We start from the raw sequence: 25,977 nt of genomic DNA, 5'->3' as shown, positions 1-25,977 counted from the left end.
TATATATATATATATATATATATATATATATATATATATATATATATATATATATATATGTATATATATATATATATATGTATATATATATATATATATATATATATATATATATATATATATATATATATACATATATACATAGATATATATTTAATTTTTATAGGTTTAATTATAAAAATAAATATTATATATTATATAATATTTATTTTTATAATTAAACAATGCCAAAGATATATTTTGAACGGTGCACATCCTGATCCAAAAATCCCAAGTAACTTTAATTAATTAGAAATGTATTAATTTTTATATTATAAATATAAAATAATTGCTTTGTTCTCTGAAATCGAAAGTAGAAACTACGTTGATTTCTACGTTTCTAAGTTGAAATCTACTTTGTGAATTATATTATTTTACTATAACACATATCAATAATACATTTACATATATTATTGATATGTGAAAATTTAATTTTATACCATTTTTTAGATGCACACAGTGAATTGTCAGTAAACAAAAAATGTTGGAAGTTCACCTGATCAAATTTATTTGATGATTCAACTGATCCAGATTTATTTATTTAAATAGAATATATAATTTTATTTTATATTTGTGCTTTAAATATACATCAGTTAGTTTATCCTTTTTTCCGTAGTTATCTTACATGATATATTAACTCTTACATTAAACTGATTTTGGTTGCTGATATTATTCCGATTTATGTTTTTGAGTAAAGATTTGTTTACGATAGTTCATCGTCTGGTCGAGCATTTGTGGCTTTTTTTAATCCTCGGGCCTAGATCAGCTGCTGACATTAGACCGCCATCCTTCGTTTCCTTACTGAATCGCGTCGGGGCAAGATCGGCCAGCTGATGATATAAGCGGTATCGCGTCGGCTTAATATCGGCCAGCCTATGCATCGCGATAGTTTAGGGGGCTAGCCGATGCCGGACCGACATCGATCCGTACGGACAAAAACGATGGCGGTCCGATGTCGGCAGCCGAGCTCGGCCCGACATCGGCTTTAACACAGGGTGCATCCACAATGCCAAAAATGTTGAATGCACAGTCTTCTTCTGCAAGCCTTTGAAGGATATCTACATTTTTGAGGAGTTTTCTACACTCATTTCCTGCAAACTGACCACCATGGAAAGGCTGAGGCTTGATGTGAAGAGCCTTGGGCCATTCATAAGCGTTCAACCACTCTTCCTTCAATGCTCTGAACAGATGGTTGACTACTCCAAGTAAGAGATGGAGTTCCATTGGTGGAATGAAGTCCAAGACTAGGACATTATCAGGCAAGCTTAAAAGAGGCCTATTGACAACATTCTTAGAATCTTTGGCCCTTTTGTAGTCCTGACCATTGTCCTGGATTGTTTGAAGCATTTTCTCAATGAACCAAATGTTCGAGGACTTCCTTTGAGTCAACTTCACACCAAGTGCATGGGTGAGAGCTTGAATGGGATTGCAAACCACAGATAATATTGGCTAACTTCAAATCACATAAGATGAGGAAATGGGCACCCTCAGGATGAATAAGATTCAAAATTTTGCTTACATTGTTGTAGTTTTCTGGAACTTCTTCTGCTACAGCAACAAGAAGTTGACGCTTCACTCCACTTTCTTTAGCTACTTATGATGTCAAGGTTTTCTTGCAAGGTGGAGACCTAGACTCTAACACTTGCTCCATCTCTTGAATACCCAGACTGACCTTAAAGAAGCCACCACCACCATCTAGACCAAGCTTCACAATGTGCTGTGTATGGACTTGTCTTTGAAGCAGGACATCATTCAGAAGTTCTCCTAGGTTTTTGCAGTGTACAACCAATTGCTTCCTTCTCTGTGATTTGTCATTGCAGACTTCAATGTCAGTTTGAGTGAAATGAGCAGACAGCTTCTTTCCAATCTCAATAAACTTTGTTTTAAAGTTGGGTTCCACAACGTGACTTTTGGTGACTTGGTTTATAGTAGACACCAATTTATTCATTGAGGAATTGGACAAACCAGTGTTGACTTGGACATTCACCAGATCTTTTGCTGTCAGTAGTGGGGGTGTCTCCAAAAAGTTTTTTGGCATTTGATGGTCCTAACAATAAGTTGAAAACATTTATATATAGTTGTATTTGTTTGGTACAAGTAAAATAGACACTTAAAGTATAATGATATTATGATGGATAAACAAACATAAGTGGTAAAAAGCATTTGACTATCTAATTAACAAATTTTGATCTTTGCCTAGGTGCTAGTCTAAATGTGTAAGAAAATATGCATTTACTGATTTGACACTACACTAAACCTGGATAATTATTTGATATGTTTGATTCAACTAAATTCAGCTGTAAGTTAAGTTTGGTGTACTTTATCATGCAACAAAATAAATTTTGTACTTATTCAAACATTGCCCTATCTAAAATTTAAGGGTACATTAAACACTAACTAATCTTTTATTTTATTATAAGAGATAACTAACAAACATATCTCTTTTTACAAGGGGCTTTTTGATAACGTGTCTGTGATTTCTTAAAATAGTAAACTAAGGATAAGAATGCTTAGTCTTAAAGCTTGTACATAACACAATAGTAATTTTAGCATAAATTTATGTACCTTTTGTGAGACACAAAGGGCGGCCACCTCTGCTTTGTGCAAGTTTGACAGTTCCATGTGGAGATGCTTCTTTGACAGTAACAACTGAAGCTGCAATTTGCTCACTGACAAGAGAGTCCCTCATTGCTAGTTTTCTAATGTTTTCACGAAATGAGAAGTCAGAGCATGTGATATTCCTTTTCCAAGAATTGACAAGCACTCTGAACATCTTTTTTGGTTTGAAGAAGACTGTGAATATTCAGAGGAAGTCTCCAGTGGGTGTTTTTCATAAGACTTCAAATGTCCTATTTGACAAATCAGGCAGTCACAGTCCTGTTCCCGAGTTGAAGGTCTAACTTTTATAGTTTCAAATTGAAACATAAGAGGAAGTGAAACATTCTCACCATTTTTCTTCTTTCCAAGAGCAATCCTGCATGTGTCACAAATCCCATTTGGAACTCTAGAGTCTGATATGTCAAGATTAATTTGGAGCACAGTTTCAATTGTTTTGATCAATTGGTTGTTCAACTCTCTTGTAAATTTTCTCAAGCAAAAGATACAAACTGTTTTTCTACAGACTTCATGAGTTTTCTTTGAGTTTGGCATTTTTCTGAGACTTTTAACAAAATTTTGCTTAATAAAGGTCTAATTTTAAAGGTAAAGTATCAGAGAATTTGCTATTTCCAGAAAAATATTTTGTTGACTTTTAAATATTTTAAATTCCAGGAAAGCTAAAATTATTGCAAAAAAAATTGTTATTTTTGAGTATTTATTTAAGTATTTGATTGCTATTTTATCCTAAAATGCTGCAAAAATGTAAATGAGATATTAAACCATTGTTTTAAATTATCTTAAAACAGAGAAATTCTTCTAATCAAATTTTCTTCCACGGACGGTTACAGATGATTTCAAATTTTACATTTTTGTGATCAGGAGTAATACCAAAATCACCCCTCCAAAGGGTTTTTCTGGAGGGCTTCAAAGTAGTTTCTACCAATTTTGGACAGGTGTGCGCAGCTGGTTTTTTTCTTGAACAATAACTGCCGTTTAGTAAATGAAAAAATTAGAAAATCAAACAGTGTTCGAGTGGCATTTAGAAAAAGGAAGATGAGGAAATTTAGAAAAACACCTTTAAAATACCAACAATTCTAAGACTTATTATGAATAAATACAATTATATAACTAAAACATATACTTTTTATAAGCACTAAGTTAATATGTTTATTTAAAATAAAAATAGTCCAAAGCTTTTTTAATTGAAAAAAGTTAAGTAGATTTTTAGGATAAGTATTTAAAAAAAAAAAAAAATTCAAAAATTTGACAATTTTAAAGCCATTATGAATGGTTCTAGCAAGCTTACCTTCATCTATAGTAATTAAATGGATACATTTTTGAGTAAACTAAAACACCTATGTTTCAATAATGAAATAAAAAAAAAGTTTAGATTGACTTTTTTGGGACTTTTGGCCAAGGAAAAAAAATTCTGGCCCACTGTGCAGTGCTCTGAAAACAATTTCACCTTGTACTTTTATTAAGTTTACACAAATGCTGGAAGGTTTTCACATGCATGAATTACCCATAGCTTAGAAATTATGCCCCTTTTTTCTTCCCCCGACAAACTTTCATTATGCCCATTAACCTAATCTGCTAAACAAAAAAAGAGAAATAAAAAACCAATGATTATTTAGCAACCCCTATTAGCACTCGTGCGACTGGGAGCCCGTCTCAATACTACTAGTATAGCCGCGTGTTGGCTATATTTGCCCCTAATTATAATAGAATTGCCCTTTAAGATATACGTGAAAAAAAAAATCCTTTCCCAATACCCCACCACAAACATTGCCCACATACATCAGAGAATTACCTGATGTATTACCCAAAAGTGCCCTTAAACAGGCAATAGATTTGAATACGCTACCTATCTCAAAATTTATGTTAAATCAACATGAAATGGCTGTTCTTTGAGAAAGTAAATAATAACTTACTTTTTACTTACTTACCAATTAAAGTATAAAATTTCAAAGAAAAAAATTACTTTTATTTGTAAAAGTAAATAACAATTTTTTTCAAATTACTTTTACGTAAGCTGTTTTTGCTAATTACTTACTTTTATACGTAAAAGTAATTTGTTGTTACGATGCAGTTTTATTTTATTTTGTAAAGTAAGTGTTATATTTTTAAAATTTTTACATAATTATAACCAATACTAGTTTTTAAAGTAGTTTACTTTACATTACTTACCATTAAAAGTAAGTTACATTTACAAGTGAAAGTAAAAATATAAATAACTTTTACTTGTAAACAAAATTACTTTTTCAAGTAACACTTACTCATTTAAAAAACTTAACTTAAGTAATTAAGTTTTACGCGTTATATAATCTATGTAAAAAAAAACGAATTACTTTTAAAAGTAGTTATATATTTTTATATGAGTTATGTAGAGTAATTTACGCGTAAAAGTAATTCGCGTTTTTACATCAAAATAAGTAAAAGTGCCATCCCTACACCCAAATAATTGTTTTTTTTTAAACATCTTGGGTATCTTTCAGGTCAACTTAAAACCTCTAAATCAAAGCAGTGACTGGTGATGGTGCTCATTAATTTCTACACAACTGTCATTTTCATTTTCTTGCTCACGGTTAACCATATCTTCAGCAATTTTTGTTCTGAATTAATAGTCTTGCCTGTTTTACGCAAATATCCTTTGCTGATACCTAACATTTTTTGATGGGTCAAAATTGTGGCCAATACAGTTCATTGAGCTTTTTTGGTACAAAATTAATCTTTCTTAGTTTCTACAACTCTAAAGTTTTTTTAACGTAGTGGTACAAAGTCAAGTTAGGCTAAAACAAACAAAGTTCAGCGTGCAATCGAATGAGTGGTAAAAGTCACTTTTGAAGACTCAAAAACTCTTTTCTTCCGCAACTACAAATGGCTTGCCATAAAAGCAATATTTTTCCATAGCATAGGTAACAAATTTGTATTTGTACTTATTGTTTGCATCGCCACAAAAAATTGAAGTATAAAGTTTGCTACCAGTAAGTTGATCAAAGCCACATTTTATGTAGGCTTCGTCGTCCTTCAAAATGCAGCCATTTAGTTTTGCCAAAACTTGAGTATGAAGTTTTCGAGCTCGTGTTTTGGCAGTGGAATTTTGTTTGTCAAAACGAATTGGGTATTTAATTTGAAAGTTTGCTTCACTTTCTTTACCAAAAAATTAGAAATTTTGTACATTTTAATTCTACCTCTATTGGACAAGCCTTAATTTCTTTTAAAAGAACAACGGCTTTTATTTACCGCTAATTTAATGTCAAAATTTTTTTTTCAATGATCCTTTAACAGTAGATTCCAGACTTCCAGTAGATTTTGCGACTCGTTTTCAGTTCCAATGATGGATATTTTTTATAAATGTACAAAAAAAAAATTTGATTTTTGAATTTTTGAAATATATATATTAAAAGTGTTGCTGATAACTGATAGAAACAAATATAAATAGAATCGGGAACTGAGACTTTTCAAATGTTTATGTAGCCTGTATTATAAAACTATATTATTTTGTTTTCAGTAGCAATAACAAGAAAAATGAAGCCATTTTACGAAAATTAAGTTTTTATAATATAATTGTGAATTTTAACTCTATTAAAATTCAGTCATTTACTGCAAACAACTATCGCAATACTTTTGACATTCCTATATTAAAAATGGCAACCCTCTAACTGAGTCCCCTAGTTTACGTGTTCTTGGATTGTCATTCACTGCTGATCTTTCATGGAAACCATATACATAATCTGTTGCAAGGTTAGCATCAGCTAAGGTTAGGTACGTGACATGAAATTTTTAAATTAATTAAACACTAGATTGTTATATATCATTCGAAAGGTTTTTAATTCAGTATTTTAAAGGTGAAAAAATTATGAAAATTGAACAATTCTGCAAAAAGTTATGGCATTTTGAATACCGAATTTTTGATATATGGACTTCTTGAAGAAACTGTGATCAAATTTGAGGTGTTTTTAACTTAAAACGTCATAACTTGGTCAATTCTTATCGAAATACATACAACTTGGTATCAAAAGATAGGTCTAACAAAGGGCAATGTATATATGCAAAGGGTGTACAAAGAGCGCTAGAGGAGCGTCTACAAAACTTTTTATTATATTGAAAAATGTAGATTTTTTAAAAGAAAATATTATAATTTAATTGAAATTCATAATTTTTATTTGTATTTTTTAATATTATAACAAGGTACCATCAAATATGATTTGGATACTTTAGGTTAATAGGCTAAAAGTCCTTTTGGCTTTGGGCGCACCCTCTGATCCAATATCAAGATTATTACTTTGTATCTTCATATAAAATGCATGCAATTTAGTATCAAAAGAAAGAAAGGTTTTAAGGATAAATGCGTGAAAAGGGTGCAAGAGGGTATTATTCGGAAGCTCGACACCTCTCACACTTTGGGTAGGGTGGGTTAAAACTTAAACATTATTTTTTTGTAATAATAAATAGTATTTATATAAAACACAAATTTTTCATAAAAAAATCAAACTCAACTATATACAAAAATTAATATACTAATCTCCTCTTCAAAAAATTTTTAATGTGAAATAAGTTTAATAAAAATTATAAAAAATAGTATAGTTGTTAATAACTACATTCCATAATCTTCTGCAATCCTTCTTCCATCATCACGCCCATATGTGGAAGGCCCTTTTAGATTTAGGCCCAGGGTGGCTTTGGTGTCAAACCAAGAAATCACTCCTAGACAAGTCTATATTTAAAACAAAAATATTAAATGAGTGTTCGAAAAATTAAAATGAAAAACAAAAAATAAAACACAGTTAAAAACTTACCAAGGAGGTCTTGGTTTTCACTCTGGTGCAAGATGGCAGTAATGACGTGGATGAAGCTGATAAATTTAATTTTTAAAATTTTTAATATGAAATAAGTTTAATAAAAATTATAAAAAATAGTGTTCATTTAGTAAAAAACCATTTAAAAACACAAATTTACAACATCATTAAGATAAATCTACCAAGTTCCTCCCTTTTGCGCCTCTTACCTCCTTTAGTGTTAAGAGTGCCTTTAGTGTAATAGAAAGTGAGAAATACCTTTTATATTGTCGCTTCAAGACAACTTGCACAGCATCAATACAAGCAGAAGTCATTTTTTTAAGCTGGTTATCAATGAAGCTTATCAAGTGTTAGTGGTTAGCAATGGAACATATATTGATTTTAAAATGTTAGGGGCAAGAGTATTCCCAAAAAAATCTGTTTTTCTGCAAAACTGAGCAGCTGTATTAGATTTACTATTTGTAATTATTAGCAAAACTTTTTTTCACTAACTGACTACCAGAAACATGATCAAAAGTTGCATCCTCACTTAAAACATAAAACTTTTCCATTCAAAGCTCGTTAGGGAGTTTTCCAAACAATGCAAGTGTGCACATTTCTTTTACTGCAGTTTTATTACAAAATGCCTCTCTTAGAATTGCAAAATTTTACATTTTACTGTTCCAACAGTGAGGAAATGTTTAAACTCACTGTAATGCTTGATAAAAATGAAACAATTATGAAAAAGAAGATGAAGCCGATTTCTATGATATCTAGGAATAATACTTCGTAGTAGATTGTTTTCATTTAAAAAATTTACAAATCCTTTTGGATCACCTTTGACATCTATAAACCTCATTTTGTTCATGACAAAAACAACTTTAACTGCCATTCAATCATTTCCAAATAACTAACAACTCTCACACTCAAGAGAACATTCAAGCGACATGAAACTGCACACTCAAACGATATGAAACTGCAATTGTGTCAAGAGGGTGCAAATGGCAGTTCAGCTCATTCAAATTCTTGCCCCAGGTTGCACAAACTTTGCTTATAGTAAGATGGTTGACTGTCTGACATTGTGTTAGATATATTTTCAATAATCGAGTTATGACATTCATCAAAGCTACTTTGGTAAAAATCTGAATAAACAAATGCCATATAATCAATTGAAGTGCATATATGACTTTCATAATCAAATGCTGTTCCTCCTGGTAACTAATCTAGAGCAAACACAAGATTTATCTTAAGATGTTAAGTTAATGCTATTAATGTGGACACTTTCTTGTGTTGTAGCATCAAACCCAAGAGTAGGATTATTATTATGCACAGCCCACTCTGCTGCTTGCAAATCTGGAATACTGCCAAGTTCACAAGCTCTTTGCTCAATAGTACTTCGATGAGGAATATTATTAAAAATAACACCCATATAATACCCTATTTTGCTCATAAGATATGGAATGTTACTTGTTGGTTATATTACACAACAGCATATTATAAATTATTAATCTTATTTGTAATAAATATGTTTTTTCATCTTCTGGCATAATTACATTTCTTTCTTCCTTAATCTGGAGCAAATCATTCTCCAAGCTAGCAATTACCCTGTTACTTGTAAAAAACAGCAGCATTATGCTTAGTTTTGAGTTGCCTTAACTTATGCTTTTCATTTATTTTTCAAAGCTTTTTTTTCAGCTTTAAAGTGACGAATCTGCTCACTGTAATTTTATTTTTTTGTGTGTGTTTTTTCAGATCTGGTATTTCTGCCCTTAAAGCTTTAATTATTTTTACTTTTTGTTTAACATTTTGTCTTAGAACACGTAATTGGTTTGGTATGCTGTTTAATTCAGCTTTTAAAAGTGCTAATTTGTTCCAACATTATTTGTAAGAGTTAGCTTTTTTTTTTTTATAAGGCATAATTTTTCTCTAAATATATGTTTAGTTATGTCTCATTTTCTATAACCTGCAGATGTTGATGTTCAACTATTTAAAGAAGATAAAACATTCATATTATTATATGAAACATCTGAGAAGCCTGATGATAATACAATATTAGACAAACTTGATATATGGCTTAAGAAAGGTTTATTGCAAAATTCATAAAAACGCTTACTGTCCTCAGCCCTGCTATAATTTCTAGACCATTTCAATGATTTATTTATGAGACTTCTAACCTGATTTTTTACATGTTTCTATCTTAAAATGTCTAGTGACTTGTTGAGATGTTTTGAGAAACGAATCACTATTTTTTGTAAATAATAAAAGAATATGTCCATTTCTACAAACTGTATTACACTCTGTATTAGACTCAATGCATATTTGCGACAATTCAAAATTAGCAGTTAAATACTTTTTGCATTCACTATAAAACCCAAACTTTGTTTTTGGCCCCATGATAGCAGAAAAAAGTTTAATTTTTATAAATAAAATATAATATAATTAAATAATGGTAAATGCAATGACATTAAAATCCTCCTCACTGCAAGTGTGCGCTATTGAAGCTTAAAAAGATATCTAATTAGAGAATAATGTTAAAGTGTCTGAGTATGCTTTTTTTTCAATAAAATTTGGCAGGTAGTAAGAAAAAAGGTTATTAATGGTGAGAGAATATATTAGAAAAATGAACCAGCATTCCTTCGATATATACTTGATGTCCAAAAAACAAGCAAATTTTTAACAATAATAAATTCATAATAAATAAAATTTTAACTCAAAAAAAATCATGTAAAATTAAAGTTCCATAATTCTAGTATTCAAAAAATATCTATGCTGATACATATTTCTAAAAAATAACAGAGCAAAACAAGTTCATACCATGCAACTTTTCAACTAACTTGAAAAAGTGTGTCACAGAATTTGGCCGAAAAAACGGCTTTGTAAAATCCGGATTTACGCGTACCTACTAAGGTTGACTCTCTTTATTATGCTTGCCGTTTTCTTACTCCTGATTCCATTTTCAACCTCTGCAAATTTAATCAATAATTATGAAATATTATTGTCATATTTGGGCTGGTTAGCGAATTATTTCGAAAACGGTTTAATAACATTATAAGTAATTAATCTTAAAATTAGTAAAAGTGATTTAAAATAACTCTTCAATTTTACAACACCTCAAACTCATTTTCACTTCATATTGTTAAATTTCAAAGGACAAATTGAAGACATAAGTGGATGAAGGTGTTATGTTACACCAATATGGAACTGAGATATCAGGAGTTAAAGTTTTAAACACATATTGTTCTAGATATTTTTATATAGCAAAGATATGTTAATATTTATGGAGGGATATAGTAACCAAACACTTAAGATTGTGTATGTAATATTTAATTGTGAATATTAATATAAAATTTAAAAAGTGGAATTTTGTATTTTTGCGACATAGCGCCTTCATCCACTTATGTCTTCAATTTATGACCAAATTAGGTTCTACCTTAGCACCTCTTCTTGCTAATCTTTTCATGGGAAATTTTGAAGATAAATTTGTCAAATCATTTAACGGAGAAAAGCCAGCTTTTTATAAACGTTATATAGATGACATTTTTGCTTCTTTGTTCTTGGAGTATATAAATAATAAACATAATTTAATTACTTTTGAATGAAAAATAAAGTTAAATTGAAAATATCTGTTTTGAACCTAACTCTAAATAAAACAAACAGTTCTGCAATTGCCACTATTCATAAGAAAACTATCTCGGGAATTTACACAAATTTTTTTAGTTTTCATTTTCATACAAAGTAAATCTGGTTAAATGTTTAATCGATAGAGCTTATAAAATAAACAACACTACGATCTTTTTAAAGTTCTTAAACGCAACTTGTCCTGTTCTGGTTGATTGAGAAAATCCATAACTCTTATATTAACAACATTAATATCGACATTTCATCGCGTTCGGAAAACCTACAAAATTGTTAATATTTTAAACTTTTTTCCATTGGAAAAATATTGGATGATTTGCGACCACAAAGCGTCAAATATCAGAATATTTGACACTTTGTGGTCGCAAACTTAACTTTTAATCAGGTGCAATAGCAGTCAGTAACATGCAATTGTAATATCGCTTTACCCCAGTGCGTACGCGTCACATACAAAGAAAGAATGAATTTTAAAACATATTCAGATTATACTCTTTATTACTGTGAACTATAAAAATTAATTCTGGGGAGCATACCAGCCTCCCAGAGTCCAACTTACCTTAAATTGGTATATCCTCACTACCACTAAGCATTGATTAAATATCACCTTTATAGAAAATGCTTCTCTTCCAGCAATCAGACTCTAGTTACGTTTCTAAGATGTCTCTGCTCTTTACACTAAACTTTTTGTTTATTCAACGATATTCCTTAAACAATTGATCAGCTTTTAGACATGCTGCTTTTCAATCAATTTGATTATCTATTTGATTAACAATCACTGGGAATATTTATAAAATCTAAGTATAACTCCAAAAATACAAACACATAATTATAATAATTATAGTTATTGCTATTGCTCGTTAATTATTTAAACATTAATGCACTGGACCCAGATCAGATCATTTATTCTAAATGTATAAATTTGAAGGATTTTTTTTTAATTGGTTTCTAGTTTAAAATTTACTTAAGGCAACTTAACTTATTTTTATTAAACTTATAATTTTTTTTTTAAAAGAATACGCCTTTTTTGAGAACTTAAAATTTTTCTTTTTTAAAATGATCCGTGTTAATACAAAACAATTATGAGGTTGTTTTATTAATAAAGTTGACTAAGACTTTTGCAATTGGACTTATTAAAAAAATAGTAAAATCAGCAGAAGTTTGCTACTAATCACCTCTATTTAAAATATCATCTACAGCCTTACCGTTGCCTTACCATAGTTTTTGCAGCTCTTGATGGTTGTGTTGATACGTTGTTAAACCGTTTTCCGGAGAAAAATGCTTTAGGTACACACATTTTATCCAAAAACTTCTTATATGAATGCATGATAAGAATTTCTCCGACATAATCATAGTTTAAAAAATTCGCACATCTAAGGTAACGCTGATTATTTATCTTACGCCTAGCATATTATTTGGGCCCCTACCTATTTTACTCAATAGAACTTAATAAGAAGACACCCCTGATTCAATTGTTATTTTCCAAACAATGCATATAAACAAAAACAAAAATACGTCAAAAAATATCAATTTCCAATATCCCTACCGCGTCATTTAAAACTCCGTAAATACAAATTACAGCTAATGAAATAAATGACATCATTTCATTAAAAAATGAAAAACATCGGTAATAAAAACAACTGCAAAAAAAAATATATTATATATATATACACATAATAATAAATACACAGCATTGAAATCAATCAACTCAGCTTCTTTTCGTTTCTTTTGAAAAAACTTTTGAAATTGACACTTTTTTAAACGAAGAAGTTTTATTCAGCTATATTCTCAAAATCATTACACATCTGGGTTATACAAAGCTATCATCAATATATCATATAGGACATAATGATAAAAGGTAACTTTTTTAAAAAATTCATTTAAAACAGCAATTAAGAATAAAATTTTTCTAAAATCTGCTTTTTTAGATATTCTGCTTCAGTTATTTGTAAAGAAGGATTCATATGCGATTCAACATTATGCAAAGAACGATTATAATGAATGGATGAATGAATGACAGAGGGGGGCGGTGAATGGTAATAATAGTTTGTTTGACCAGGCGTGTAACTATTGTAGTTATTTTTTATTGGACGATATCCTTGATGACCTTGATAAAGGCGAGCAGAGGGGTAAATAAAATACGTTTGTTCATTGCGGTGAGGGTTGAGTTGTCGGTGTCGTCCAGATTTAACTTCAGTTTTATCATGAGTTTTGTTCTCATTTCTTTCAACTTCTTTCGATATAAAGTCATTTGTAATAAATTGCTGAGTTGTTAGCTTCACTTTGTTTTTATAATCCATGCGAGCTTTTTCGACAAGTAGCATGAGTTCTTTAAACTTATCCTTAAAAAAAAAATACTTGAGAGGATCAACTTACCTTTTATAAAAAAAAGGATTTCTGACATAATAAACTTCCCGTTGGGAAGTCGGCAACTAGCAAAAAATTTGAAGGAAAATTTTAGGCAATTTTTTTCTTCTCACATGATTGCTAGATTTCATATTTTATCTTTTTAAAAAAATAATTTTTAGTGTTGATTATAACATATTTAAGAGTTGGTAGGTACATTTCGCAGCTTTATAGCTAACGATATTACAATATGTCGAAAGCTATTTATCTTAGCTTTGTAGCCAACTACAAGCCTGTGTCTATTCGATAGTTATATATGTCTATTTGATAGTTATATGTCTATTCGATAGTTATATGTCTATTCAATAGTTATATATATCTATTTGATAGTTATATATGTCTATTCGATAGCTATATATGCCTATGCGATAGTTATATGTCTATTCGATAGTTATATATATATATCTATTCGATAGTTATATATGTCTATTCGATAGTTATATGTCTATTCGATAGTTATATATGTCTATGCGATAGTTATATATGTCTATTTGATAGTTATATATGTTGATTCGATAGCTATATATGTCTATTCGATAGTTATTGCAGCTTTATAGCTATCAGAATAGTTGATTAAAGAAGTTAAAACCACAAGCGAAAAATAAAAAAAGTTGGGTAAGTATAAATAAAAAGCTACTGCAGATTGTTACTATAAATAAATTATATATAAATCTATTGTAGGTTGTTATAATATAAAAATTATATTATATATAAATGTAAATCTTAAAAATAAAACAATAAGCTAGCATTGTAGTTTGAGAATCTACAATATATATATTTAGATTTTAACCAGAGAGTACTGTTACATATAGAATTTTTTATGGATTTAATGTAAGAAATTAAGTATGCATCAAGTGGTTATTAACATGTTGTGTTAACACCGTATTTTATACTATATTATAAAAATTTTTTTACATGTGTTAATCTTTCTGGTGTGTTGCAATACTATCATCCGTTGCATCTAGTTAGTATTCATTATCGATTGTGACTGAATAATTAAAAATGGTTTATATTATATGTAAATTAAATATTATGTTGTAGAATAAATAACAATAATAAGAAGAAGAACAACAGTAATAATAATAATGATAGTAAATAATAACATCAACAACAACAACAATCGCTGTAATTATTGTTACGAGTAGTCACAAGCTTATCTATCTAGGAATTCTTTTCCCCAGTTTGCCGATTAGAGGTACATATCCAAAGTCTTATTTTGCCGACTGAATCAAAAAAGATCCCCCTCTATAGTGCCGGTCTTGGTTATGAATGTCGTAAGATAGTTGCAAGCCGACTTCCTCCGGTTTTGTTTCTTTTTTTTTTTCTTTTTTTTTAAATATTCAATATAATAAACCTATTCTTTATATATGAAAAAAAAGTAAACTACTAAACCATTACAAGTTTAAGTTATTAAGCATTAAGTTATTGTTACTTTATCAGTATTTCATTATTTAAATATTTCACCAAAACTATTTGGTAAAAATAAAGAATTAGTTATCAAAGAATTATAAAAACAAAAATTAGTACCAATGAATTATAAAAAAGCGGAAACAAAGAACTTTATTATTTCAAAAATTACTAAAAAAAAAATTTACTTGAACATAGACTATAATAAGAAATAAAAAAAGTTTGAATAAATTGCGGAAGAGCTTTAGAAAAACAAAAACACGATAGAAAAATGTAAAAACGATAGATTATATGATAGATAAATGTAAGAAAAACAATAAAAATCAATTAAAACTTTAGGAGAGTTAAAACAGAACTTAAGTAAAAAGATTTGTAAACAAGTCAAAACGCAAACGCATATAAACTAAAAGAGGTTACGTGTAAACAACACTTGAAATTCTTTTTCTGCAACATTATTACAACACTATTCTTATTTTTTAAATATATCTAACTATTAAATAGAACATAAAAAAATTAAATTGTCATTTATTTTTGTATGTATGTGTGTGTGTGTGTGTGTGTATATATATATATATATATATATATATATATATATATATATATATATATATATATATATATATATATATATATATATATATATATATATATATTGTATGTGTAAATTTGTAAAAATAAATACATATTGATTGATCTAAAGTATTTTTAAAAAATTAGCAAAGAAAAAGCAACGAAATTAAAGAAAAGATTATGGAAAAAGTTTTACGAAACAAACCCTAAACACTGCCACATGATTTGTAAAAATTTAAAGAAACTAACCTGAGCGCCATCATAGCTAAAAATACCGACAACACTTGCAGGAGCATTCTTTTTCATGGTTTTACCTAAAGTATGTCTGTTCATTGCAAAGATGACTGGAATGCTATCTTCATTACACAGACTTAAGATGTTTGTTAAGTAGTCGTCAATTCCACCTAAAAGGAATATATATATATAAATATATATATATATATATATATATATATATATATATATATATATATATATATATATATATATATATATATATACATATATATATATATATATATATATATATATATATATATATATATATATATATATATATATATATATATATATATATATAAACTTATACCATAAAATTGTCTAAGTATTTTTAAAAACAACACGATATTTTTTAATCTTGACATGTTTTGTAATTTTGCATTACTTTTTCGAAAGATCGTTTTTACAATAAAAAAAAATCTGGGATAAATATTAAAAAACAGAAGACTTTACAGAGAAATATTAACGGAATATACGTATAACATAGCTCTGCATAATTCAAGTTTAAACTTTTTTAACTTCTTCAAAATATCTTTTACAAATATTAGATATCATTAAAAAATTTTAAAACTTGTTATTTGAAATTTGTTAAAGCATACTAGTTGTAAATGTAGCCAAATCGCTCGATATTTAATTTACCCACAAACAGAATGAACTATCGCTAGATATTTAATTTACCCACAAACAGAATGAACTATTGCTAGATATTTTATTTACCCCCAAACAGAATATACAGATGAACTCTTGTAATTAAAACTCCTGTAATTCAAAAAATCATTTAAATCAAACAAATTCTTTGGTCTCTTCAGAGTTAAATATTTTGGATTGAACTCCTATTTAAATCAAACAAATTCTTTGGTCTCTTCAGAGTTAAATATTTTGGATTGAACTCCTATTTAAATCAAACAAATTCTTTGGTCTCTTCAGAGTTAAATATTTTGGATTGAACTCCTATTTAAATCAAACAAATTCTTTGGTCTCTTCAGAGTTAAATATTTTGGATTCAACTCCTATTATTCAAAAAGTCTTGCAATTCAACATACTTTGGATTGGACCCCTTCAGAATTCAAATTACACAAGTTCAACTGTAATTATAAAAACTAACTAGATATAAATTTCTTCTTTCGTTCTCACTACATTATGATACTTTAAAACATCCAAAATGAGAGTGGATACAATCATTGAATAGTATGATTGTATATGTCATACTACAATCATTGAATAGTATGATTGTAGTATGACTGGTTGTCAGAAAATTAATTTCCTCTAAGACCTGTTTGAATGTTACAGAAATCTAAAAAAGAAACCTCTATAAGAAATAATTTCATATTTAAAATTTTTTTAAATATAAGACCTTAATGATTATATAACAGAGCACCATGGAAACAGTGTTTCACCATTAAGGAAACAGTGTTTAACTAGATAGTCTCTGGTTACTGTTCCCACCAACAACGTTAAAATAACTAACAGAGCTGCTAAAAAATCTGTTATAAATTTTTTGTAATATTTTACCAAGAAAAATTTATTGCATCTATTAAAAATTTAAATGCACAAACATTTATTCAATTCAAGCTTTCTATGGAAATGCTAAGCTTTATATTAAACTTTCTATGGAAATACTATGGAAATAATATCTATCCGAACATCTAACTTTCTATTAAAAATCAAGCTTTATATTGAAACATCTATTAGCACAATTTTCTAATTTCATTTTTCTGTTCAAACACGAAGTTTTTTGATTAAACACTAAACTTTTACTGCCTTACAAATTATTTCTTAACTAAAAACAAAAATAATTAAAGAAATATCTTCTTAAAGATAGCTTAAGAAACAAAATAACGATGGCGAAACTATCATATTTTGTCACCAGAAAAATGTAATCATTCATTTTATTTTAACTATATTTTTACACCTAATATTTGTTAATTAATAGAAAAGAAGTAAAAATTAAAAATTAAAAAAAAACAAGAATTATAAAAAAAACAAAAAAAACAAAACCTTCACAAGAAATTCTTTCGATGTTTGGTGCAACAATAATAGCTTTCAATTTTTTCACTTTTAAATGTTTGAGAACTTCTCTAAGACCCAGCACATACCGTCTCTTTTGTTTGAACTAAGAGGAAGCAGAAAAGTAATAACTAAATATATAAATACTTATAATTTAACGAAAAACACCATAAATATAATCAATGTATATAATACCATTTTAATGATCAGAGATTAAGACTTTGTTAGATGTTAGAGTTTTTGTTTGATTTATTTTATTAGAAGAGTAAGGGAATAAATCTAAATTCAAATGCTTGTAAAAATGTTTTCAATTTTTGATCTAGTATTAACTTAAAATTCAACAATATGTTTATTGTCTAAAAAATCAACTCACCAAGCCAAACATGAGATGCCATGTTTAGTCAGAATTAGTTTTACAGAATTTATCTCTAAAATAAAACATGTTGCAATTTCCGGAAGCTTAATATAAATAATAATAAAAAAGTGAAGAAATCAAATACCATAGAAACCAGAAACCAAAGAAAAAATCCAAAACCAAGATTCCTTGGTATAACCTGGAACCTGTCTTACTTATTAGAATAATATTGTTGCTGTTTTAAGAGATTTGTTAAAAGAATGAAAACTAAGTTGCAACTCTCTAAAACAAGGGTTGAATATTGGTTCCATAAATGTGGATATTTGTTAGTCTTTATTAAACTCAAACTGAATGCAACTTTGACTTATGTGATTAGTATTGTAAATCTTAAAAGAATGGAAATAGTCCAGAAACAAGGGTTCATATGACACACAAAAAATATCCAATCAAAATCATTGCTTAGAAACATCAAATCATTGCTTAGAAACAAATTAAAAGTGTCGAAAATATTTAATCAAAATCAAAATCAAATAATAGAAAATATTCACTTTGGTTCGATTCTCATGGTAAACTCTGTCTTGATATTTGATTAGATCCAATAATAGTGATTGTGTCAGGTTGTTGATTTCATCGCTGAGGAGATGATTGCAATACCTAAAAATATATATAGCGTACTCAAATCACAATGGTAAAAAAAAAAGCGCTAACTCCTTATATATTTATTTTTATTTATTACAATGTTGTGTAACAGAAAAAATGAATATTCTTCAAAAGTATATCAACCTGGATTTTTGGTCACGAAAAAATTGCTGACACAAACTAGCAGCGATCTGAAGAATTTTATTTTTTTATTTTGTTATGGTTCTTGTTATTGTTTTTAGATGTTTTGTAAAATTTTGCTTCTTTTGAGACCCAATATGATACTTTTGAAGCGCTTTTTTTTTTTAAATATTAGGGACACATTTGATGTTTAAGGGTCTTCAGCAGCCCCTAAAAAATTTTTTTATTTAAAATGTATATATGTGTGAATATATATATACACTAAATTCAAAGTTATACTATCTTAGTGTAGTCAACTTCCAAGTGTATGTATGTAACTATGTGTGTTATAGTAAATGTTATGGGAAACTTCATTTCGTCTGCATTTATATTTTCCAGAGCAAGATAAGGTAGTGCACAATGAGTGGCTGCCTCGCCCTTTAATTGATTATGCAAAAAACCTAGAAAGTGGCTGGACGACAAAGCTATTGTGTTTAAAGGTTCTAGAATATGCATTAGTAGACTAGTGGTAGAAGTAGAACACTGGGCTTGCACGGAACTCACAGCAGCCATTACACCCAAGTTAATGGCGAGAAAGAGTCACAGCACATTTTGTATCAGAAAATGTGAACAAAAGTGTATGCAAATATCTGACTTATGTAAACTTCAAATTATGTAATTTTAAAACAAATATCAAGTTTTACAGTTTTATTTTTACTTTAAAATTATATTGCAACAATATTTCCTTAATTTTGATTTATACCATTCATTTGCCATTTTAAAAAAGTCTTTTGTTTATTAAATAGTTTTGAAACATTGTTTGAATAATACGCCTAAAAGGTTGAAGTGGTTAGGTTGCAGCATTGTGAATTGAAATGTTGTGGTTCAAATCCTTGCTTTTCTAAATTTTTTTTTTATTTAAATCTTTTTTAATTTTTTAAAATAAAAAATAATTTTTGAAGTTCTTTAGATGTTTTTACTTTTATAATGTTTTACTTAGAAATTGCATCGCGGCAAAACTCGTTAATTTTGATTTAAAGCATTTATTTGTCATTTTATAAAGTTATATTCCATCTTTTGTTTTTCAAAGTGTTAAAAATTGGCAGTTTAGTGTCTTAGTGGTCGAAGAGGCTAGCTTGCTACGCTTCTGAAGCACAACGTGAGTGCTTAAATTCCTGTCACTTGCATACTAATTATTTTAAATCATTTCCATTTTCTTTTCCATTTTGCAAATTAAAAAATTTTTACGTTTCTATTGTTGATATATGAAGATATGATATACTATAACAAACAAAAGGGATAGAGTTTTTAATAAGCTTAAAATTGAAATAAACATCAAAACAGTGGAAAAAATTTTTTGCGCATACATCAAGATAGAAATACCTTAGTTATTAATGTGCTTAGGTAATTAGTTAAGTCTAAGTGAATAACATACATTAACAAGAACTTTTTTTTTATAGGAAAAAAGATTTAACATTCAAACTTTTATTTTCTTCAAAATTAAATAACAGGGCAAGTTTCTTAATAAACTGCAGATGGTCTGGAAAAAAATTTTGTAAAAACTTCATAGAAACTTAGTATAGAAAAATTTTTAAATTCTGTACTCGTTTTTTTTATAGAAGTTTTAAATTTTACAAGAAGAAGCTATAAAGCATTAAACATTTAATTCAAAACAAAGATTTGACAGCTTTTTATTTTCTATCACCAAATAGCGGTTTGCGCAACAACTACAGAAGCGTTTAAAATTTAAAGTTATGTAATAAATTACTTTTTTATTCATAACTTTAAAAGGTAGACAATATTTATAGTTTTTCTACCGCTTACTAAAAAAGATTGAAGTAAGGTATAAGTATAGAAATGGATTTAAGTGTTCACCATTTTTCATTAAACTCCATTTACGTATGATATCGTCAGAACTAAAGTAACATATTTTTTATTTTTATTTATCTGATCATAAAACTGGTTGCCATTGTTCGAGAGTCTGGTGTGAATGTACTTTAGCCGAAGCCAACCTTTTCTTATGATTCATTTTACTCAAAGAAAGTACTTTTTGGCCAACTTTACCTACAAAACCTTGATTTTTCAAGCAATTGCCAACTGCTTGATGATTTACAGTCATAATATGACTTTGTAAATCTTTTGGTTTGGTGCAAGTAACCCTTAACCTTGTTGAACTTTCCAAATAAACCTTGTTCAACTTTCCAAATAATTTTGATTGCAAACTTTTGATGGTACTTATTTCTTTATATTTTCTTATAATGTTACCTACACTAGGCTTAAAATTTACTATTTTAGAAATATTTTAACATTGTTTTCCACCTTCCAGTATCAATTGGAAGGTGGAAAACAATGTTAAAATATTTAATTGATACTGGAACACTTCCGTATAATTGGAAGTGTTACAGTATCAATTATTTTATTGATTCCTGAAATTTCATGTCTTTTCAGAATAATTTTATTATCAACATATAAAAAAAACTTTTTTTTTTGTTAACAAACTTTTTAAAATAACTTTAATCAATTAAATTTGTTTGTTTAAATTTTTTATTCTACAATTTTACTAACTCATACATCAGAAAAGTTAAAAAAGCATTAGGGAGTGATTTTTTGCCCTTTTTTTTAAGTATAAGAATATGAATTTCTTGTTATAAAAATGCTATTTGGTACAAATTTAAGTAATATATCAGAGTAAAGAATTTAAAATTTACCATAAAAAAAAACTGCAAATACTCCAAATTTAGGAGTAATTACTCAACATTTATTATTTAAAGAATGAAAATGATCGACTCAAAAGTAATTGGACTAAGTAATTGTAATTGGACTAACTAATTATAATATACTAACTAATTATAATAACTATATAAAATATACAAAAGTAATTGGACTAACTAAATTTCAAAGACTTTAAATGAAAAATTTATTTAAACTTTTTTTTACTTTTTTTAACTTCTGAAGGCATATTTTTATGAAAACATTCAATAATCAATAATTCATAATATGATATAATTAATATTTAACTGAAGCAGCAAAAAAGTTGATTATATAAGCAGCTTTTGTTTATATATAAATATACACACCCATGCACGCACGCACACACAGACAGATTCAAGTTCCTTATCTAATAATAACAAATACAACTAGGACCTAAAGTTTTTCCTGAAATTTTTTTCCCTCCATGAAGCACTAAACTTTTGAAAAATTGACAAATAACAGAAACCAGAAGAGAGTTACACAATAATCAAAAAGTTAAAAAGTAAAATAAAGATAAAGAATAATGAGCTATAAATAAGGATAAAGAACTAATTATTCACATTATGGGTATAAGAGGGAAACAAACAATGCCTGCTAGCATCAGGCAAAACCAATCTAAATGTTTTAAACCAATTATTACAGACTTCTTGAATACACTATGAAGGTTGCGACTGATCATAATGTTGAGAATTTCAAGTCTTTTAATCAAAATGAACATCAAGCTGTGCACTATGGACGAAATCAAATTTCTCTTTTCATACATCAATTTGGCTAAAAAATAACTTTTATCTGACTCTCTAGATCACACAAAGACCCATTACTAGGAAAATTGGATAAGCTATTGCAGTCAATTTCATAGAACACTGGAAATTTACATTTTCAGCAATTACACTACTTTTCAGTTTAAAAATAAAGTTGCAATGAGCACAATAATGTATCTTGAAAAGAATTTTAACAAAAAATAATTTTGACATTTTTTGAAACAATTGACGGCAAAGGAGTTGTTGTTGGCATTAGGGTAACTATTATTTTTCTTAACTATTAGTATTTAGCAACCAAAAATCATGAAAAATTGAAATCCAATCAGCAATTGACTGGGTGAATTTACTTAAAAACATTATTGTTAAAGTTTTATTTTTTATATATCTATATTGTTTGACAATATTTTATTGTCAAAAGTCAGAAAAGAAAAAGTCAGTGAGCAACCATAACACTTCACAACAAACAAGTAAAAAAAATTAATGATATATCACATTACTTTTATGTCAACAAGAATCAAATAAAATAAAAAAACAATATTGTTATATGTTAAGTATTTTTGACAAATGAAAGAATCAAACACTTTTTTTATAATATCAAGTACCTTTTTTTTTTAGTGTTTTTGTTTTAATAAAAAAAATTGTTTACACATTAATCTCTTGTAAAAATTTTTTTTTTTTTTTTTTTTTTTTTTTTAAACATCTTTGCTTCCAACAAGGCTGCAAGCAGCCACTAATTAAAGTTGGAAGTTACTGTAAGAGAAAAGATGAAGATTGTAGAGCAAGATAACGATTGACGGACGACTTAAAAGATTGCAAATTATATGAATCAGGAAAGCAAGATGAAGGAAGCGAGTTCCAAAGAGCTGATGTTCGAGGAAAAAAACTAGACGAATAAGCGTTTTTGGAGCACTTAGGAACAGTCACAGAAAAAGGATGACACTTAATTGAATGACGAGTAACACGAGAATGAATTTTAGTAGATGGCACAAGAGACGCTAGCTCTTTAGAGCAGTGTCCATTATAGTATTTGTAGAAAAGAGAAAGAGAAGCAACATTACGACGATGTGATAACGGTTGAAGGTTGGCTGCAAGAGCAGGTCCAACTATGTTTACAATGTGTTTTTGCACCTTGTCTAAAAGAGAAAGGGCATTATTAGAAGATCCGCCCCAGATATGGCAACAGTATTCCATACAAGGCCGGATTTGAGATTTATAGAGATAGAGAATAGAATCCAGAGTAAGAAAGTGGCGAGCTCGATAAAGAGATGCAACCTTAGTAGATGCTAATTTTGCAACCGATTTGATATATGGTTTCCAAGAAAGATTGGAAGTAAGAGTTAATCCTAGAAGATGAAGAGTAGGTGACTCATCGAGTACATCACCGTTCATAAATATAGGAAGATCTAAATTATTGCGATAATGATTGGCTGAAAAAAATTGAGTTTTATCTGAATTAAAGTTCACCAGCCACTGTGAGCCCCATGCTGTAGCGGAAGTGAGATCCTTTTCAAGCTCAAATGCCCCCTCCAAGCAATCAGAGGGTGTTGGTTTCTTATCACGACAAGAATAAATGGTAGTATCATCTGCAAACAATGCCACCTTAGATGTGAGAATATCTGGAAGATCGTTAATGTAAATTAAAAAGAGTATAGGGCCAAGGATAGAACCTTGAGGAACCCCTGAAGTTACAGAATAAGAAGAAGAGTGTTGTCCATCGAGGACAACTTTTATGCTACGATTGAAAAGGAAGGATTCAATGATCTTGAAGATGTTGCCGGATACACCATAAGAAGAAAGCTTATGGAGAAGACCAGCATGCCAAACTTTATCAAACGCTTTTGAAATGTCAAGAGCGATGGCCTTAACCTCTCCACCTTCATCTAATGCACAATAAAACCTGTCAGTTATTACTGTTAGCAAATCAGCTGTAGAACGAGAAGATCGAAATCCATATTGATGGTCAGAAAGTAAGTTATTAGATTCAAGATGAGAAATTAAGTGTTTGTTAATTAAAGATTCAAAAACCTTGCTTATGATAGGAAGAAGACTTATGGGACGGTAGTTAGATGAATCGGATCGCTCTCCAGAATTTTTGAAGATAGGGATAACAGATGCGGCTTTCCAGCAGGCTGGAAAACAAGACTCTGATAAGCACTTGTTGAATAGTTTTGAGAGTATAGACGACAGCTCCGGAGAACACTTCTGCAAGACAATAACAGGTATGTTGTCTGGGCCACAAGCTGTAGAAGAGTCTAAGTAGGAAATCACTTTAGATACAGATGCTGGAGTGATATGAATGTCAAGCAATGGATCAACCTGTTTGTTGGCAATATCAGGTAGAACGCAATTAGTGGAATCAAGAGATGATATTGATGAAAAGTTTTTAGCAAACAGTTCGGCTTTGTCTTTAGGTGAGGTGACAAAGTCTGAACCATACAAGAGAGGTGGAATTATAGATTTGCCCTTATTATTGATATTATTAAAGATTCTCCAGAAGTCACGAGAGCCTAATTTTTGAGATGAGATACGAGATTTCATGACCTGAGAATAGCGGGTTTTGGCGTTAGACAAAACCTTTTTACAGTTGTTTCTAGCAGTAATAAACAGACGTCTGTTTTCTGGAGAATTGTTTTGCTGATAGATATGGAAGTAATGGTTTCGATTGGCAATCGCAGCAGCACAGTGTGAGGAAAACCATGGAGGAGAGTGAGGCTTGACCTGGAATCGTCGAGAGGGAATAAAAGATTCCATGCCAGCCTGAATCCACGAAGTTATGTAAGAAGCACATTTGTCGACAGGAAGTTGAAAGATTTCTACCCAAGGGCCATCACGAAGAAAGTCACGGAAAGAATCCCAGTCAGCTTTACTGTAGTTGAAAGAGGTTCGGTAATAGGGGGATTCAGGTGATGAAGAAGAATGAGATATTAGTTTTAGAGAGATCAAACTGTGATCAGAAGAACCTAAGGGTGAATGGGGAGAAACTGAGCACTGACTAGGATCAGAAACAAGACATAAGTCGAGTAGAGAAGGTAAATGATTCGGGTTGTCAGGAAAGCGAGTTGGAAAGTTGACTATTTGAGTTAGGGATTGAGAAAGGCAAAAGTTGTGGGCTTTAATGCCTGCAGAATCACTGACACTAGAGCCAAGCCATTCAGAGTGGTGAGCATTAAAGTCACCGACAACAACTATATTAGCTGATGGATAAAGAGAGAGGGCTTGGTCAATATGATCAGAAATAACATCTAAAAGAGTGCAGTCTTGAGATGAAGGAGAGCGATATAGAACAAAGAGAAAGGCAATAGAGTGAAGTGGTGCTAAACGAAAGCACATGAAAGAATAGTCTGTGGATTCAAACCTAGTTTCACGACAAACAGGTGAATTCTTACGAATGTAAATGCCCAGGCCAAGCCTGTGACTATTGGAGTCTTTACGAATCAGAGGAAGATAACCATCAACACTAAGATCACAAGATGAGACAGCCGAACTCAAATTAGTCTCACAAAGAGCAAGTAGGTCTGGTGAACTTTGCAAGAGATAAGACTCAACAGAAGAAAAGTTACTTCGAAGACCACGAATATTAGTGAATGATAGGTTTAGAGAACTTGGTGATGATGATGGTTTATAAAAATATATA

General features: G+C 29.3%; 1 protein-coding gene across 1 annotated transcript in view; it reads right to left on the bottom strand.

Annotated features, from left to right (window-relative positions):
- Positions 1-12,681: 12,681 nt before the first annotated feature.
- The window catches only part of LOC101236860 (selenocysteine insertion sequence-binding protein 2-like), a 56,970-nt gene continuing 43,674 nt past the window's right edge, over positions 12,682-25,977 (bottom strand). Inside the window, exons 10-13 of the mRNA XM_065804053.1 lie at positions 18,621-18,726; positions 17,709-17,823; positions 15,681-15,835; positions 12,682-13,390 (exon numbers count right to left, since the gene is read on the bottom strand). Of these exons, the coding sequence (XP_065660125.1) occupies positions 12,941-13,390; positions 15,681-15,835; positions 17,709-17,823; positions 18,621-18,726 (826 nt within the window). The 3' untranslated portion in view covers positions 12,682-12,940. The remainder of the gene's footprint in view (positions 13,391-15,680; positions 15,836-17,708; positions 17,824-18,620; positions 18,727-25,977) is intronic.

This window comes from Hydra vulgaris, chromosome 08 (assembly GCF_038396675.1).
Source record: "Hydra vulgaris chromosome 08, alternate assembly HydraT2T_AEP".
Taxonomy (NCBI): Eukaryota; Metazoa; Cnidaria; class Hydrozoa; order Anthoathecata; family Hydridae; genus Hydra; species Hydra vulgaris.
The sequence above is the reverse complement of the archived record's forward strand: the minus strand, read 5'-3'. Positions and strand labels throughout refer to the sequence as shown.